The 15,315-nt window shown below is 37.0% G+C and overlaps 1 protein-coding gene across 1 annotated transcript in view; it reads right to left on the bottom strand.

Annotated features, from left to right (window-relative positions):
* Positions 1 to 15,315, bottom strand: part of DYTN (dystrotelin) — a 44,001-nt gene that overhangs the window by 6,587 nt on the left and 22,099 nt on the right. Inside the window, exons 10-11 of the mRNA XM_016196860.2 lie at positions 3,400 to 3,559; positions 1,146 to 1,650 (exon numbers count right to left, since the gene is read on the bottom strand). Of these exons, the coding sequence (XP_016052346.2) occupies positions 1,146 to 1,650; positions 3,400 to 3,559 (665 nt within the window). The remainder of the gene's footprint in view (positions 1 to 1,145; positions 1,651 to 3,399; positions 3,560 to 15,315) is intronic.

The raw sequence follows: 15,315 nt of genomic DNA, 5'->3' as shown, positions 1-15,315 counted from the left end.
ATTAAGAAATGTTTGAGTGAGGGATGATAGTGGTTAGTAAATGCAAATAGTAGCCTTGAAGGTTAACATAGATCTGATGCCTAAAAACCTCAAAGAAATAAGCTTTACTTTTCTATGATTTTCCTTTAATGGTAAACCTTAATAAAGTCACTTAAAATATGCATAAATTTTTTATATTTAGGTATCAAACTGAACACAGTGTGGGATGTTGTCTTCAAATATGTGTAAGAGATCTAGTCTCTTAGGAATCTGAACTGTGCAAAATAGCCTACTTACATTTGTTTTGGCTGACCGAACATGACATTGGAGAAATCAGAAAAGGTCAAGTGGATATTGACTATGCTTTGAATACTTATCCTGACCCCAGTGATGTTTAGATGGAAATACAGTGGGTGGAATCTTGTGTCAGCCTGAGAAGCAGGCACAAGGAGTTCCCATTCCATTTTTGTCTCAGGCAGTCTGAGCATGCTTCTGGCATCTTTGTGATCCTGTTTTCTCGAATACAATGATTATAACTCCAACTCCCTTCACACTAGAGATTTTGAGAATCACCAAATAATTACCTCATTGATAATAGATATCAATATGTTAAGATTATAAAACACTATAAAAAGACAATGTCATTGCTAAAACAGAATAGCTATAGCAAAGAGCTATTTATAGAAAAAAAGAGAGCCTTTCGAATTTAGCAGTGAGTCATGGCTTATGAAGACCAATGTGATGAAGCTAATGATGGTGCTACTTATAGAAAATGTAACCAATTATTCTCTAGAAAGGGAGCATAATTCTTATCTCTATTTTTAAATGGTAACATCAGGCTGCCCAGTTATATGTTTTAATAATATTGATAATAATAATTGCAATAAGGAACTAATAAGCATGTGTTAAATTCTTGGTATGTGTCAGGTGCTATACTAAAATCTCATGGTTTATCACCTTTCATGCTCACGACATCCTAGGAATTAGGCAATCCTAGAAATGAAGTTCAGAGATGCTACTGATGTGCAAAAGATTCACTACTCTGACTGGTGATGAATTGTACTTACTACATGAATTGTAGCTGTTGAGCTAATTACTATAAAATCAAGTGTTTTTAAAAGGTAGCCTAAAAGGCTATCACTGTCTCTACTGACTGAAAATCTTACCTGATGGCATTTCTAGAGTGAAGGCATCCATAAGTGCTGATAACAATTCTTGCAGTTCTTCTTCTTCCAGCTCAGGCTTTTCCTCTTGGATGTTAACTGTCTCTTTCCTTTCCACGGGGGCCAGAGTAGGACTGTTTATTTCAGTAGGAGCAATCTGGGGGGTGCCCTGCAGCAGTCCTTCCTGGGAACTGGTTGGGGAGCTAAAGATTTCCTCAGAGGTCTTTTGTGCTTGGCTTTGAGCCCTGGTGCTTTGCATTGACCTTGGCTGCAAAATGGCCTCTGGTGATTCTGAATTTGGTACAGCGTGCTCTGCTTTTGCTTGATTTTGTTGACTTTTGTCAGTCACAGTGGGGTTAGGAAGAGGTTCCCATTCCAGACCATCCACACTAGTATTCTTGCTTTGGGAAGAATCTTCTGCTTTCCAAAATTTTTCATCCTTTCCATTGTCACCCTTGGAAATCATATTTTGACAGGAAGAAGGTAGATGGAGTGGCTGCAGCTTTGTCTGGAGGGGAAAAAAAGCCTTATTTATGAAGAAATTAATGCTTATCTTACTTTTTAAATAAATGCATTAAATTTTAATATTTCAATAGGAAATTTTAATGCAAAATTTTTTCTGCTCTCTAAATACATTAATTTTATTTTATGCTGTTAATTCAATGTCAACCTAAGACTTTCTACAGAAGTTAAAACAGCTCGGATATTAAAATATCACAGGGAATAATCACAAGGAATTTGAAAAATTCTAGAAGCTCAGATTCTAAAAACATCATGAGGAATTTCTGAAAACATCAGCTTATAATGAACTGATAGAATAAAAAAGTTTTTTATAATAAAACATTTTCATAATGATCTATCTAGGGAGGTGTGCTGTGAGGGTTTCTTGATAATCCACAGGCATAAAATTGAGGGGATGTACTCCTTACAGAGCACGGTTCTCAAAGTGTGGTCCACGGACTCCTGGGGGTCCTTGAGACCCTTTTAGAGGGCCATGAGGTGGAAATTATTTTCACAGTGATACTTAGATGTTTTTTGCCCAGTCATTGTGTTGACATTTGCATTTAAGGTGCAAAATCAAGAGTAAGTAAAGCTAAAGCTGTTGGTGCCTTGGTACAAATCAAGGCAGCATCAGTGAACAGTGTAGCCGTCATGGTATTCATAATTATGTACTTGCAGCTTAAAAAAAAGAGAGAGCTAGTTCCACTTAAGAATATCCTGGATGGTGTGGCAAAAATTATCGATTTTCTTAATAATAAAATATGTCTCCTTAATATTGTCTGTGATGAAATGGGGAGTATGCCTAAAACACTTCTGACATTTACTGAGATACAAAAATTGCCTCTTGTATGAAAGAATTACTTACAGACTATGTTATTTAGACGGGTATTTGGCAAACATCTCAAAAATGAATGAAATGTGACTGTCATAGTAAGGAAAAGAGTTGACAATATGTGTCAACAATTTTAACAGTCGAGCTTTTAAGCAAAAATTAGAATTTTGGAAAACTTGCATCCACCATGAGTTTGCTAGCTTTCCAATTCTTAAAGACTTTTCTGGATGAGATTAGTGGCACTTATAGGAGGCAACCGATTGACATTTCTCTCTCACTTTCTCCCCAACCCCCTTTCCATCCAACTGAGCCACCCAACCGGGCTATTATTTTCATTTTTAAATTAGTTAATACATTTATTTTTAATCCATGGCTTATTTTTTATTTTTTAAATGTATTGAGAGAGAGAGAAACATCGACTTGCTGTTCCACTTATTTATGCATTCATTGCTTGCCTCTTGTATGTGCCCTGACCAGAGATCGAACCCGAAACCGTGGCAAATTGGGATGAGTTCCAATCAACTGAGCCACCTGGCTAGGGCCTCCATGGCTCAGTTTTAATTTTGGTGATGGTAAATAGCAATAGATATAACCCACAAAAGCTCCGCGGGAATCCCAGAAGATTTTTAAGAAGGTAAAAAGGAAAATGAGCCCCAAAGTGTTAAGAATAAAAGCTGTGAAGAACCACTTTGCCCCAGGCAAATGGTACTAATACCGTTCTCTCCAAGTGGCACCGCCTTCAGGAAGCGAGAGGATAGAGTCTGGAGGTGAAGGCTGGGGTTGGTCAGGGTATGAAGAGGAGAGGGAAAGGGCAGAGGCTGACCAGAGTGAGACGCGCTTTCAGCTGCAGCCCTCCTTGGACTAGAGGACTGGAGACCAGACTTTCAGATGGTCTGGATGGCCAGGGTCTCCCACATTTTATACCTGTAAATCCTGCCTCATTTGCTGTAGCTTTGTCCACAGACTGTCCTGGTTGGCTGTGAGTTCGTGTATCTTTATTTCAAATCTGTGACATTTTTCTTCTTGGGAGACGTATATGGCTTGCAACTTGTCTTTGTATCGGTTTAACTGTTTTTTAAGGAACCTGGAAAAAACAGGTCTGAGTAGGGTGAAAGGGCAGGAGGCCAGCAGACTAAGTGGAGTCAAGCATAGCAAGATGTGTCCAGGTCCCTTTGGGGGAGAAGATGCTGGAGAAGCCTGTGCTTGACTATCTAACACTGATCAACACTGTTTCGAGCTGTTTGTTCGCTATGTTAGCTGCCCTTTGCGTCTGCTGTATACACGATTCCACTAAGAATTTCCTTGGCTTTGGGAGGTTTTAGAAAACTCATCATGCATGCCTTTACCAGGTCCTCAAATTTGAACACTGACTTTATTCATTATCGTCTTGTCTAGAAATACTCCGTGTGGAAAGGTAGTATGTATCTCATGGCTAAACTCCTAACACCTGACCAAGGTCACAGGAAGGAAGCAACGAGGCCATTCGTGAACTGTGGGTCTGTTTTGGCTTCTCTTCCTAAGTCTAGTTGTTCATTGGTTTAAGAAGGAACCAAGTAGTCAGGGTAATTCTCAAGGCAGATCATTGGACTCCTCTGCTCAAAAACCTCCGGTGGTTCTCATTTAGAATAAGCCAAAGTCCTCACACAGGGGGACATGGCTGACAGGATGGTCAAGACCCTCCTCTCTTTGACCTTCCCTCTGTTTTCTCCTGCTCACTCACTGCCCTGCGGCCACGGAGCTCTTGGCAACTGAACACACTAGACGCGTTCTCCCCTTCTAGTCTGCTCTCTGGGCTCCTCTGCCTGGAACTCTCTTTCCCTCAGGTTCTTGCTTGGTTCACCCCCTTATCTTTAGGTCTTTGCTCACCACCATGTTTTTTGAGAAGCCATCCCTGACTACCCTACTTGAAATTGCAAATCAGAGCCCCTAACCTCTGCTCCAGCACCTCCCACCCCCTTCCCTACTTTAAGTGTCTCCATGGCCTTTTGTGATGTCTAATTGTCACAGAGTGTGACCAGATCTTAGATTCTGATTTACTCTCCAGCCTTCAAACTTTTGGACAGTCACATTATATGACATACAACCTGTTTTACTTATTATTTTACTTGTATATGATTTACTCTATTAATAACTGTTTATTGTCTCTTTATTCTGGCAACTTAGTTTTTTCTATTTTGCTTGTTACCATATCCTCAGTCTGAGGCCTGAAACAGTCCCTGGTGCCCAATTCCAAGTGGCTTACTAAAGTACAGTCTCGTTCTTTGGTCAGTGCTGTTGGCATGCCTATTGACATTGGAGAAATGGGTTCTCTGGTGGGAAATGCAACATTTTTCAGTGCTAGAGCCTTTAAAATTCCTAATTGCTCTAGATCTTGGAGCGGTCTCGGAATGTAGTTTGGGCTTCCACCAGAAGCAAGCATTTCTGAAGGCTAACCTTCAATCTTCCAGACAGTCTTACTCAGGAGAAACAGGAGTCTGCCTCTAAAATCCTGAATCATAATTAAGTTTCAAGTACATCTTTATGATGGGTTTTTCAGAAAGGAGTAGGCCCAGGAATTGGATATTGCAGACGATGAAACATTCCCAGGAGGGCTCTCTGACAGTATTTTCTGTACTTAAAATGTTGGGCTTGTTATGACCACTGGTGATAACGGTTTCTCTTTCTCCCGTTTTCCCCCCGCATCTGCCCTTTTCCGCCTCTCTGCACCACCTCCATGCTTGGACAGCTAGAAGACATGTACCCCTTCCTTCCACAATCCAGGCAAAAGTAGACAGAGCCTTATCAGAAACATAGTTCTTTTCTGATTTCCTACCTTTTTTTTTTTTTAAGGAGAAATTCTCCTGCAGAGTTTTTGGTGAACAGAATTTATCTGATACCAAGATTTCCAGCAACTGAGAGCCCAATATTTTCCAGGCAAATATCCACTGTTAACAAACAATTCAGGTTATTTGAGAAATAATTTGTTTTGAATGATCTAAAATCTGCCTTTCTAAACTTTTAAAAATCTTTATCTGTAGTTCTGCTTTCTGGAGTTAAAGAGCTCGAATCTCCCATGTAATGGGCCTTCAAATAGAAGGCAAACACTCCTAAAACCAGCGAATTATGCACAAAGCAGTGAAATATTTCTTTCCTTGATCAGCACCTAGCAGAGTACAGAGTAATAAATAGGTAGCTAATGATTGTATGATACTCTTTCTTTGAATGTAGTCTGAGTTGCCTTTTAAATAATCAGTGACACAATGTGGGCTGCTATTGAACTTACAGTTAACTATATATCTCACATCTTTTCTACACTATTTGTTCTGAACCTGGGCCTGTAATTGTAGGATTTGCATTTAACCCCTTAATATCTGGTCTTTATTAATTGCCCCAGTGTTCCAGACTGTCACATCTTAGTGAGCTGAGATGGCCATTCAGCTTAATGTCTGTGCCTTTTGGTATCATGTCACACACATTCAAGAAGCATGCCCTCAACTATTTTATTCAATTCAATAAAAATAATAATGCAGAGAGAAAAAAGTATAAAGCCTTCACATAGATTTATTCATTAATCAGCCTCACACTTTGGTATACTTTATGCTCATAAATACCTTACTAGGAGACCAATGATATAGTTAGTGGGTATGAATTATATACAAGGAAATAACTGAGTTTAAAATAATTAGTTTGAAGTAATTGTTTCAAGAAACAAGTTTGAAAGACTTAAACTTCAAAATTTTCTTTCTTTTTTTACATTTTAAATTTCAAAATTGCCTTTATATTGCTATACTACTTTTCTTAATTTTATTTCTAATTTGTTTTTCTTATACCATGAAAAAGATTAAAATTGCTTTTAACATTTCCATTATTAAACTACTTTGGAAGTGTTATTAAGCTACTGTTCATGAGTTATCACAGATTTTTAAAATGTCCATTATCTCTCATACATTTATGTTATGAAGCACATCTCATCACATATATGTATAATTAGCGATTTATTGAGCATCTACTAAATACCAAGCATTGTGTCTGAAAATGAAGGTCTTCCCTCAGGGAGAACTTCTTATTGAGAATCAGGAATTCTGTCTTCTAAAGGAATGACAACAGGAGACAGGAACTCAAGGAATAATTAGTCCCTTGAGGCACAATAATGTGGTAGACAGTTTCCGATAAACCTAATAACCCTGGTGGAAGGTTAGATGCTGTTGGAGGACGTGTACTGGTTTCTTTAGAAGTACAGTAAATGCACACACAAGACACACGCAGAATCATACTTCACTGAAAATGCTTAACCAATTTTCAAGGAATGCAATCAAAACTCAAAACTTAATTTAATTAGCCAGTTCATTTTTGTTGTGCTTAACTACTCAGATAGAGAGAAAACCCCCTTTTATCTTCATACTGGAATCACAGGATTTCTCTATTTAAGAAATATCTTTTAAATTAAAAAAAGGCATGGTAAAATATTTGTAGGACATTTTTTATAAGTGCAAAAGTAAATGCTATTATTTGTTCCTGCTGTCAGTATCTGTGCATGCACGTGGCTCCTACCTTCTTTCCCTGTGGAGAGCATCGATGTACTCATGAGTCCTCCACAGTTCATTCCTAATGCCGACTGTGGTCTAAAGAAGCGAAAAATAGAGAAAATAAGCTTTTGGCTTGAATTCAATCCACATTCCTAAAAATTCATCATAAGAACATGATAATGATACTTTAAAAATACAGTCTATTTCAAAGAGTGACTAATATTTGGGTTTCGGACCATATATATGATGCATCGAAAGGTTCATATGCTCAAAGCGCAGTCACATCAGCTCATGTTTACATAACACTTTTCTTTAAAGAGACTTAAACATAAAAATGAGTTTTAGGTTTTAAAATTAACTTACAATAGTCTTTTGCTTAAGTTAAGTCACTGCCGAGAACATCTCCTTCCCCAACGGCATCTACCAAAGCAGACAGGTCACTTTTTTTCTCTTGGCTCAAGAAACCTTTCACTTCTATTTTCCATGTCTACTTGAACTTTCTTGTGTGTCCACTGATACCTACTTGGGTGTGTACTTAGAGTCACCACTTCTCTTTGAATTCACCAAGTCCCTTTGAGTTAATAATGGTCTGCTCAGCTCTCGCTTAGAATTTTCCCACACAACCTTGTCTCTGCAACCCAAGTGCAAGTCCTGACCTCGCCCAGCCTGGCTCAGGCTCCTGGGGCACCATGTGCCAGCCTTGGGCTCCCACACATCTGGATGGGAGATTGGATTTCATTACTCTACATTTATAGGCAACTGAGGCTACGCTCCATGGCTTTCTCCCAATGAAATTTTCCAGGAAACGGATTAGAAACGCTTCTTGGTTTTTTCAAAGTGTACATTCGGCAAATACTTAGTCATGTATGCACATTTTAAAGTGCATAGAATAACATCTGCAAAGGTATACCTCAAACAGATTACTTCTGGGGAACTAGGGGCCAGACCTGGGTTGGGAATTAGGGCTGAGAAGGACTTTACCTTTACCTGTAGTATTTTAACTTTTTATAAGACAAACGGATTCAGGTCTTATTTATATTATTAAAGATTTGATTTTTTTTTAAATCAAAGAAAGACAGGCTGCAGCAATTTTAATAAAGAAAAAGGTGTGAGGGAGTAAAAGGAAAGTAAAATAAAGGAGGAAAACCAAAAAGCAAAACCTCTTTTTCATTTCTTCCCTCAGAACAAACCCATGTTAAAGTGAAAAAACGTTCTGCTTGGTGAAGCCCGCTTTCCTTCCTTTTCTTTGCAGCAGGAAGTAGGGCAGCTTCCCTCTGTCCGCACCCGCGAAAGCCCCTAATTCTGGCTCCGCAGCGCGCCCCAGGGAGAGGCGAGGCCAGGCGGGCAGGGGGTGTCTGAGGGGCTCCATGGCGTGAGCTGGGGCGAAAGCCACACAGACCCGAAGGACCGTCCCACAGGCAGCTGCACAGGCCACAGTGCCTTACTGGGTGGTCACGAGACCTACCCTCCACGCACACGTCTGCCCAGAGCGACCGCAAGGCCGGAGCTCAGCTCTCCTTATGGCTGAAAAGCATTACAGGCGGTCACACTTTGAGGACCTGCCTTAGGCTCAGACTCTACTGATTACAGTGACGGAGGGAAAGGCAGGTACACGTGGGAGGACAGGTAAACAACGGAGAGAAAACATGATAAAGTATTGGTAGAACATACACTTAAAACAACCACCAACCAAGAAGCATTTCTAATCCCTTTGATGAAAAAATTTCATTGGGATTTTTTTGAGTCCACCTTCAGCTTATTTTTCTTTCACCTCCCTCTCTGATCTCTTCCCTTCGAAAATTCCTGAACATTTTTCTCATGTATGGATGAACTAACCTCCTCCCCCCCCCCCCACTTTTTAATAACATCAAGTCCTATGATATTGCATTACTAATTTAAGGCCCTGTGGACAGAGGAATGTTTTGCCTGTAAGTTATATTCGGAAGTTTTGGGCAGAGTCTTCCTATCTATGGACACTGGACTAACTTAAAGAAATCAAAGTTGAATGCAGTTTACCTTTTGGATGTAGACCTAGGAACCGTCCCCTCAAAGCTAAACTTTGACCACTGAGGCAGTGAACGATACCGTTCAGTGGTTGCCTATCAAAGGTGGCATGTGTTGCTGGGGTTAGAATCTCCCACTTTTGGAGGGCAGCAGATAAGAGGAAATTCAAGTTGCTCAGTTACATGTAAATGAGGATAGGTTTTGTGTTTCCTTAAGGGTGTCACTACTGAGTCTTTTAAACATGCCACAGGTGAGCAATACAAATTGTACTATAATTAAGCTTGTGTGCTGCTGTTGCCACTAATTCACAATTCTTCTCTGAACAGAACACTTATAATGTTCTTTATCCTTGCAAACGTCAGGTAGCTCAATCTACTCCACTCTCTGGGAAAAGCTATGCAATTGATTCTACTAAATGGCCAAAAATTGGCAGATAGTTATGTATTCTGAGAATATTACAGACTTTCTTAACGGATATTTGGTTGGATTCTTCTGGTACAAATGTTACTTTGTTCTTTAGGAGCAAAAGTTGAGCATATTTGAGTTGAATTAAGTAGAAGCTTTGAAAAATAAATAAAATAATAAGTTTTAAATTTTTTGGAAAATATCGTAATTTTCTCAAGAAAGTTAAATTATTAAATTAACTGAAGAAAGCATGAAGAGACTATTAAGCTTAAAGAAATAGAAACATTTATTTAAATGTAATAAAGGGCCCAGTGTCCTAAGGTTTTACTCTTGAATTCTGGCAATTGTTAAATAAATAGTACTTATATAATTGTTTTAAAGACAAAAAGGAAGATAAAAAATGACTAGTTGCTTAATATAACCACCAAAACACAAATGCTCAAAACTGACAAAGATAGCATTGAGAAAGAGAGAGAGACTATTCAAACTCGTGTGTTGCAATTGTAAAAGAAAAGAAAAGAAAAAAAGAGCCAATCAGATTTAAAGTGGATTTAAAGCATAATCGACTCCAAGCAAATATAGCTTTTAGTTCCAGCAAAACAAGGGACATTTACTATCAGGGGCTCTATTTGCTAATGCAATACTTCCAATGAGGGGAAACATGGGATAATTTCAATTGATGCTAAAAAGGGATTTAAAATAAATAAATTCAACGACTTCTGATTGCATGCCAAAACAGTTTAAAAAAACAGGAAAAGACAATGACTTTCTCCCCATTGAAAAGAATCTCAGACCAACAACTAATAGCATAATATTTTATGGAGAAACACTAGGGAATTGCCCCCATTAAATCTAATCCCATTTAAGATAAAACAAACTGCCCATCATCTCTTGCATTATTCATATTATTCTCAAAGATCTGGAGTCTTTCAGGAATGAAGACATGAAACAGAAACAAGAGGCGTAAGTATTTTGAAGAAAGAGACCAAAACATCTTTTTTCCCCCAGACCAGTTAATTTTCTACTTAGAAGCAAGAGATTCAAACTAAACCAATATTTGAAATTATTAAGAGAGTTCAGAAAGATTCCTCTTTAAAAGATAGCTATTCAAAAAGCTATAACTTTTCAATATACCATTACCAATAATTAAGAAAAAGACACAAATGGGAAAGGTCTTTATTCACAATGGCAACTACAAACATAAGATACGCAGGGTGCCCTTAGTGAGAAACATAGAATGATAGGAAGTGAGTTTTCTTAGAATATTGACAGAACCCAGCATGCCCTAGATGCTAGGGGGCCACTGAGAACAAAGGAAGCACTTTGAATTAGTACAAAGTTTTGAGAGTTCATTGGGGAAAACATATGTATATATGTCATATATATATATATATATACACATATATCCCACATATATAAATACATGCATATGTATAAGGTGTCTTCAAAAACGTGTACACACACTTTGCATAATTATAAAGGCAGTGTTTATTAAAATATACTTCCAACAATAAAAATAAATTTTTTAAAAAGCATAAAAGGGTATAAGGTGGGAAAAGATACATTTCATTTTCAAAATTGAACTATCAGCTCTTAAAATGTATATTCATTTTTTTGGGACAACCTGTGGAAAATGAAGGCAAAAAACCTAAATAACCTGACTTAAAAAATGAGCAAAAAATCTGAATAGACATTTTTCCAGAGAAAACATACAGATGGCCAACAGGTACATGAAAAGATGCTCAACATCACTAATCATCAGGGCAATGCAAATCAAAGCCACAGTGAACTATCACCTCACATCTGCTAGAATGGCTATTATAAAAAATACAGAAAATAACTAATGTTAGCAAGGATGTGGACAGAAGGGAGCCCTTGTGCACTGTTGGCAGGAATGTAAATTGGCGCGGCCACTATGGAAAACAGTATGGAGGTTCCTCAAAAAATTAAAACTCAAACTATCATATGATTCAGCATTCCCATTTCTGAGAACAAAAACAATAACTTGAAAATATATATTCACCCCTGTGTTCATTGCAGCATTATTATAACAGCCAACACATGGAAGCGACCTAAGTGTCCATCAGTTGATGAATGGACAAAGAAAATGCAATATACATTTATAATGGAATATTATTCAGCCATGAAAAAGAAGGAAAGCTTACCATTTGCAACAACATGAGTGGGCTTTGAGGGCATTAAGTTAAGTGGACTAATTCAAACAGAGAAAGACAAATAGTGTACGATCTCATTTATATGTGGAATAAAAAAAACAAATTAGATTGGTGGCTGTCAGAGATGTGAGGCGAGGGTGGGAGGTGAAATGTGTGAAGGTGGTCGAAAGGCACACACTCCCATTTAAGTCCCGGGGTGTAATGTACAGCATGGGGACTATAGTGATACTGTATTGCACATTTGAAAGTTGCTAAGAAAGCAGATCTTAAAATCTCTCATAGCAAGAAAAAGAATTGTAACTATGGATGGTGATGGATGTTAACGACATTATGGTGAGCATTTTGCAATATATACACATATCGAATTATGTTGTACACCTGAAACTAATATAATGTTATATATCAATTCTATCTCAATAGGAATAAAACAAACAAAAAAGAAACTGTCAGCATTGGGTTATTTTGTAAATAATCCCATATGAGCTAAATTGATGGTGTGAAAGATCACAAAGATATGCAGTTTGAATAGGAAAAAATATAATAAAGAGAAAATTTGTTCTCTAATATGTTAATGGTATCACAAAGCTAGGAAAATTCAAGTAATATTCATAGGTAAAAATGAAATTAAAAGGAACCAAACAAATAGATAGCAATAAAAGACATTCTAAAATGGTGAACATTTTATTATATACTAAAAGAACCACTATGCAGAAGCAAAAAATGAAAATGATTTAATTAAGGGTAGAGAAAATTGGCTCTTTTAGTAAAAAGTAGAGGTAGGAGGAATACCTTGGCTTTCTATCATGCATCAATATAAAAGGTAGATTTAAACATTAAATGTTGAAAATAATTAAACCATGTTAAAGCAAATATAGCTAAAGAGTCATTTAATTTCTTAATGGAAAAATTTTTCCATTAAAAGAAAGGAAAAGATTGGTAGTATTTTCATAAGAATTGAAAATAGGAACCTAAATAACAAGTTATGTTATAAATGAGACAAAAAAATAATTATGAAGACAGGCTTCCCATACTTAATCTTAAAATTTTTAAAGTTCAAATACATTAATAAATCAAACTGATACATCAGTAAAAATTGGCAGAGGACATGGAGAGAAGACAAAAAACAATTGCCCTCTAAACCACATGGGAAAAAGAAGTTTCATTTCATAAAATTAAGAAATTTTAAAATATGGTAATAGTTAATATTAGCAAAAACCAAACGAGATAGTTATTTGAATTTCCCAGGAATGTAATTTGGCATATCCTTTCCAAACATCAATTTTATAATAAGAAGAGTTTTAAAAACGTTCCCATTCTCATTTAATGATTCCACTTTAAGAAACATTCTAATGAGATAATTAGGCAACCATGTACAAAGAATAATGTATGAGAATTTCAATAGTAAAAATTTAAAATATAGCAAAAAATAAAAAATAACCCAAATATCTAACAACAGAGAAAGGGTTCAATAATGTTAAGTCCATTTAAATAAAAATTATACAACCATTAAGATGTTTTTGAAGAACTGTAATGGCAATGGAAATGCTCACAACATTACTTTCATTGCTAAAGAACTATATAATTAATAAATTTTGCAATATGATATAAACTATATTAAAAATGTTAGGGAAGAAAATATACCAGAATATTAACAATGGTTATATTATGGATTGATTGTAATTTTAACTTTGGTCTTTGCTCTTTTATCACTTTTCCAAATTTTCTATAATAAATATGTAACTGAAGTTAAAAGGTTATTTTATAAATATGTTCCTAGATATTTCCTTGATCACATGAACATCTTGAAACATTCCCCAAACTAAGGAATGATTCACAGAACCTGACTGCATCGTCACAAAACGGTCCAGGTGAGTTGTGCCTCCACAATGGTTCCTTCCCCTCTGGGACTCACCTGATGACGTGGGCTGCCGTCACCCGCTTGTTGGGTCTGAGATGGCCTTGGACGTATTTGTTTGGGGGCTTTCATGGCTGCTGTTTCCACTGGACCAATTGGATTTCTATACATTGGTACTTTAGAGCTATTGTATTGGATGGAGAGCCTGTTATAAAGGAGAGTTTATGAGAGGTTGTAATAATTTTTAGCTATCGGGTATGACATTGAGGAGAGTCTTAGAAAATGTTAAACCATGTATGAAATGTAGTATCTAAACAATAACAATAAAATAGCCCAACTTTTTTTCCCTGTGCTCTTTTCCAGCTACTCAGTTGATAGTCAATTAGGTAATCATAGGAACGGAAATTCCATGCGCCCCACTTCTTGACAATCTAGAAATAAGAATGCAAAGAAATTCAGGGATGACTACAGGAAATCCCCAGGTCATCTTGTCCAGGTCAGATACTGGGGGTTCTAAGAGCAGCTGTGTGCTTATTACGTCATATCAGAAAGAACATAGAATAGAGTGGACTAGTTTAAGGTCAGGCGTGTTCCATTTTCTATAATTCCACTTAGTCTCATTCCTTTACTCAAAAACTATTTAGAGCCTCTTACCGTCTTGAGTTATTGCAGATTAAAAAAAGATTTTTAAAGAAAACAGAGAACTCCTTGTTCACAGAGACTTCACATCTAATAGACAAATATACAATAATTTTTGACATAATGGGGTTCTTTTTATAGGATGTGAAGAGTTAGGAAAAGAAGCAATTATTCTATAGTAGATTTTATTATTTGTTTAAGGGGTGGGCATTTTGGGGTAGAAAAGCAGGGTAACCTGTAACTTCTTTGTCATACATCTTGTGAGTGACAGACTCCATTCTTACCCATCTGAGATCATTTTTAATACCTTGGGGGTGCTCAACACCACTTTCTGTACTCACACAAATATTTACAAACATCAAAATGCACACTGAATTTGTTTTGGAAACCAAAAAATGGCATTATTCCATACACATTGTTCTGCCACTTTTTTATTGCATTTTTTTCTCTTAATGTATGGTGGTGAATGCCCTTTAGTATAATAAATAGGTGCTAAAATTTGTTCTTAAGTAGATTCATCATGTTCTGTGGTATGTCTGTATCACATATGTTCCACCATTTTTCAACCAGTGAACCAGGAGGTTGTTTCTGATTTATTACCCTGCCTTCTAACGCTACAATAGTTATCTTTATTTACTATGTTGAGTTGCTTTTATTCCTATAAGACAGAGTTCCAAAAGTGGACCAAGGGCCAAATCTTGTGTACACTTTTATCCTGAGTAGATACCACTCTTCTAAAGTCAATCCCTCCACATGTGCACTAGATTTTATCCCTCTGGACTGCTGAGCAGCATTGCTCCAAAAATTCTCCCCTCTTGCACCAGATCATCAAGTTTTCTCTCTACAAAATAATTCCCTGAGTATACTAACATGCTGTATTTTTTCCATTATAACAAAACAATCTCTTAACTTGAGTCACTCTACCACCTAAGACTATCGCTTTGCTCCCCGTACAGAAAAAAGTTCTGAAAAAAAATTACGTAGTATCTTCAATCCCTTATCTCCCATTTTCTCTTAAACTGCTTCTAGTCTGATTTTTCCTACTACCACCATCCTACAATGCTCTTTTTGAGGCCATCAATGATTTCCTTCCTTCTAAATCCAAAGGTCAATTCTCACTTGACCCAGGGGCAGCATTTGGCACAGTAGACCCCGCTCCTTGGAAGACTTTCCTTGCTGGCCTTTCAGGATACCTCCCTTTCTTGGTTTCCTCCTACCTCACTCATCACTTTCTCAGTATCCCTTGCTGGGTTTTCTT

The sequence above is a fragment of the Miniopterus natalensis genome, chromosome 8 (genome assembly GCF_054644295.1).
Source record: "Miniopterus natalensis isolate mMinNat1 chromosome 8, mMinNat1.hap1, whole genome shotgun sequence".
NCBI classification, from domain to species: Eukaryota; Metazoa; Chordata; class Mammalia; order Chiroptera; family Miniopteridae; genus Miniopterus; species Miniopterus natalensis.
The sequence above is the reverse complement of the archived record's forward strand: the minus strand, read 5'-3'. Positions and strand labels throughout refer to the sequence as shown.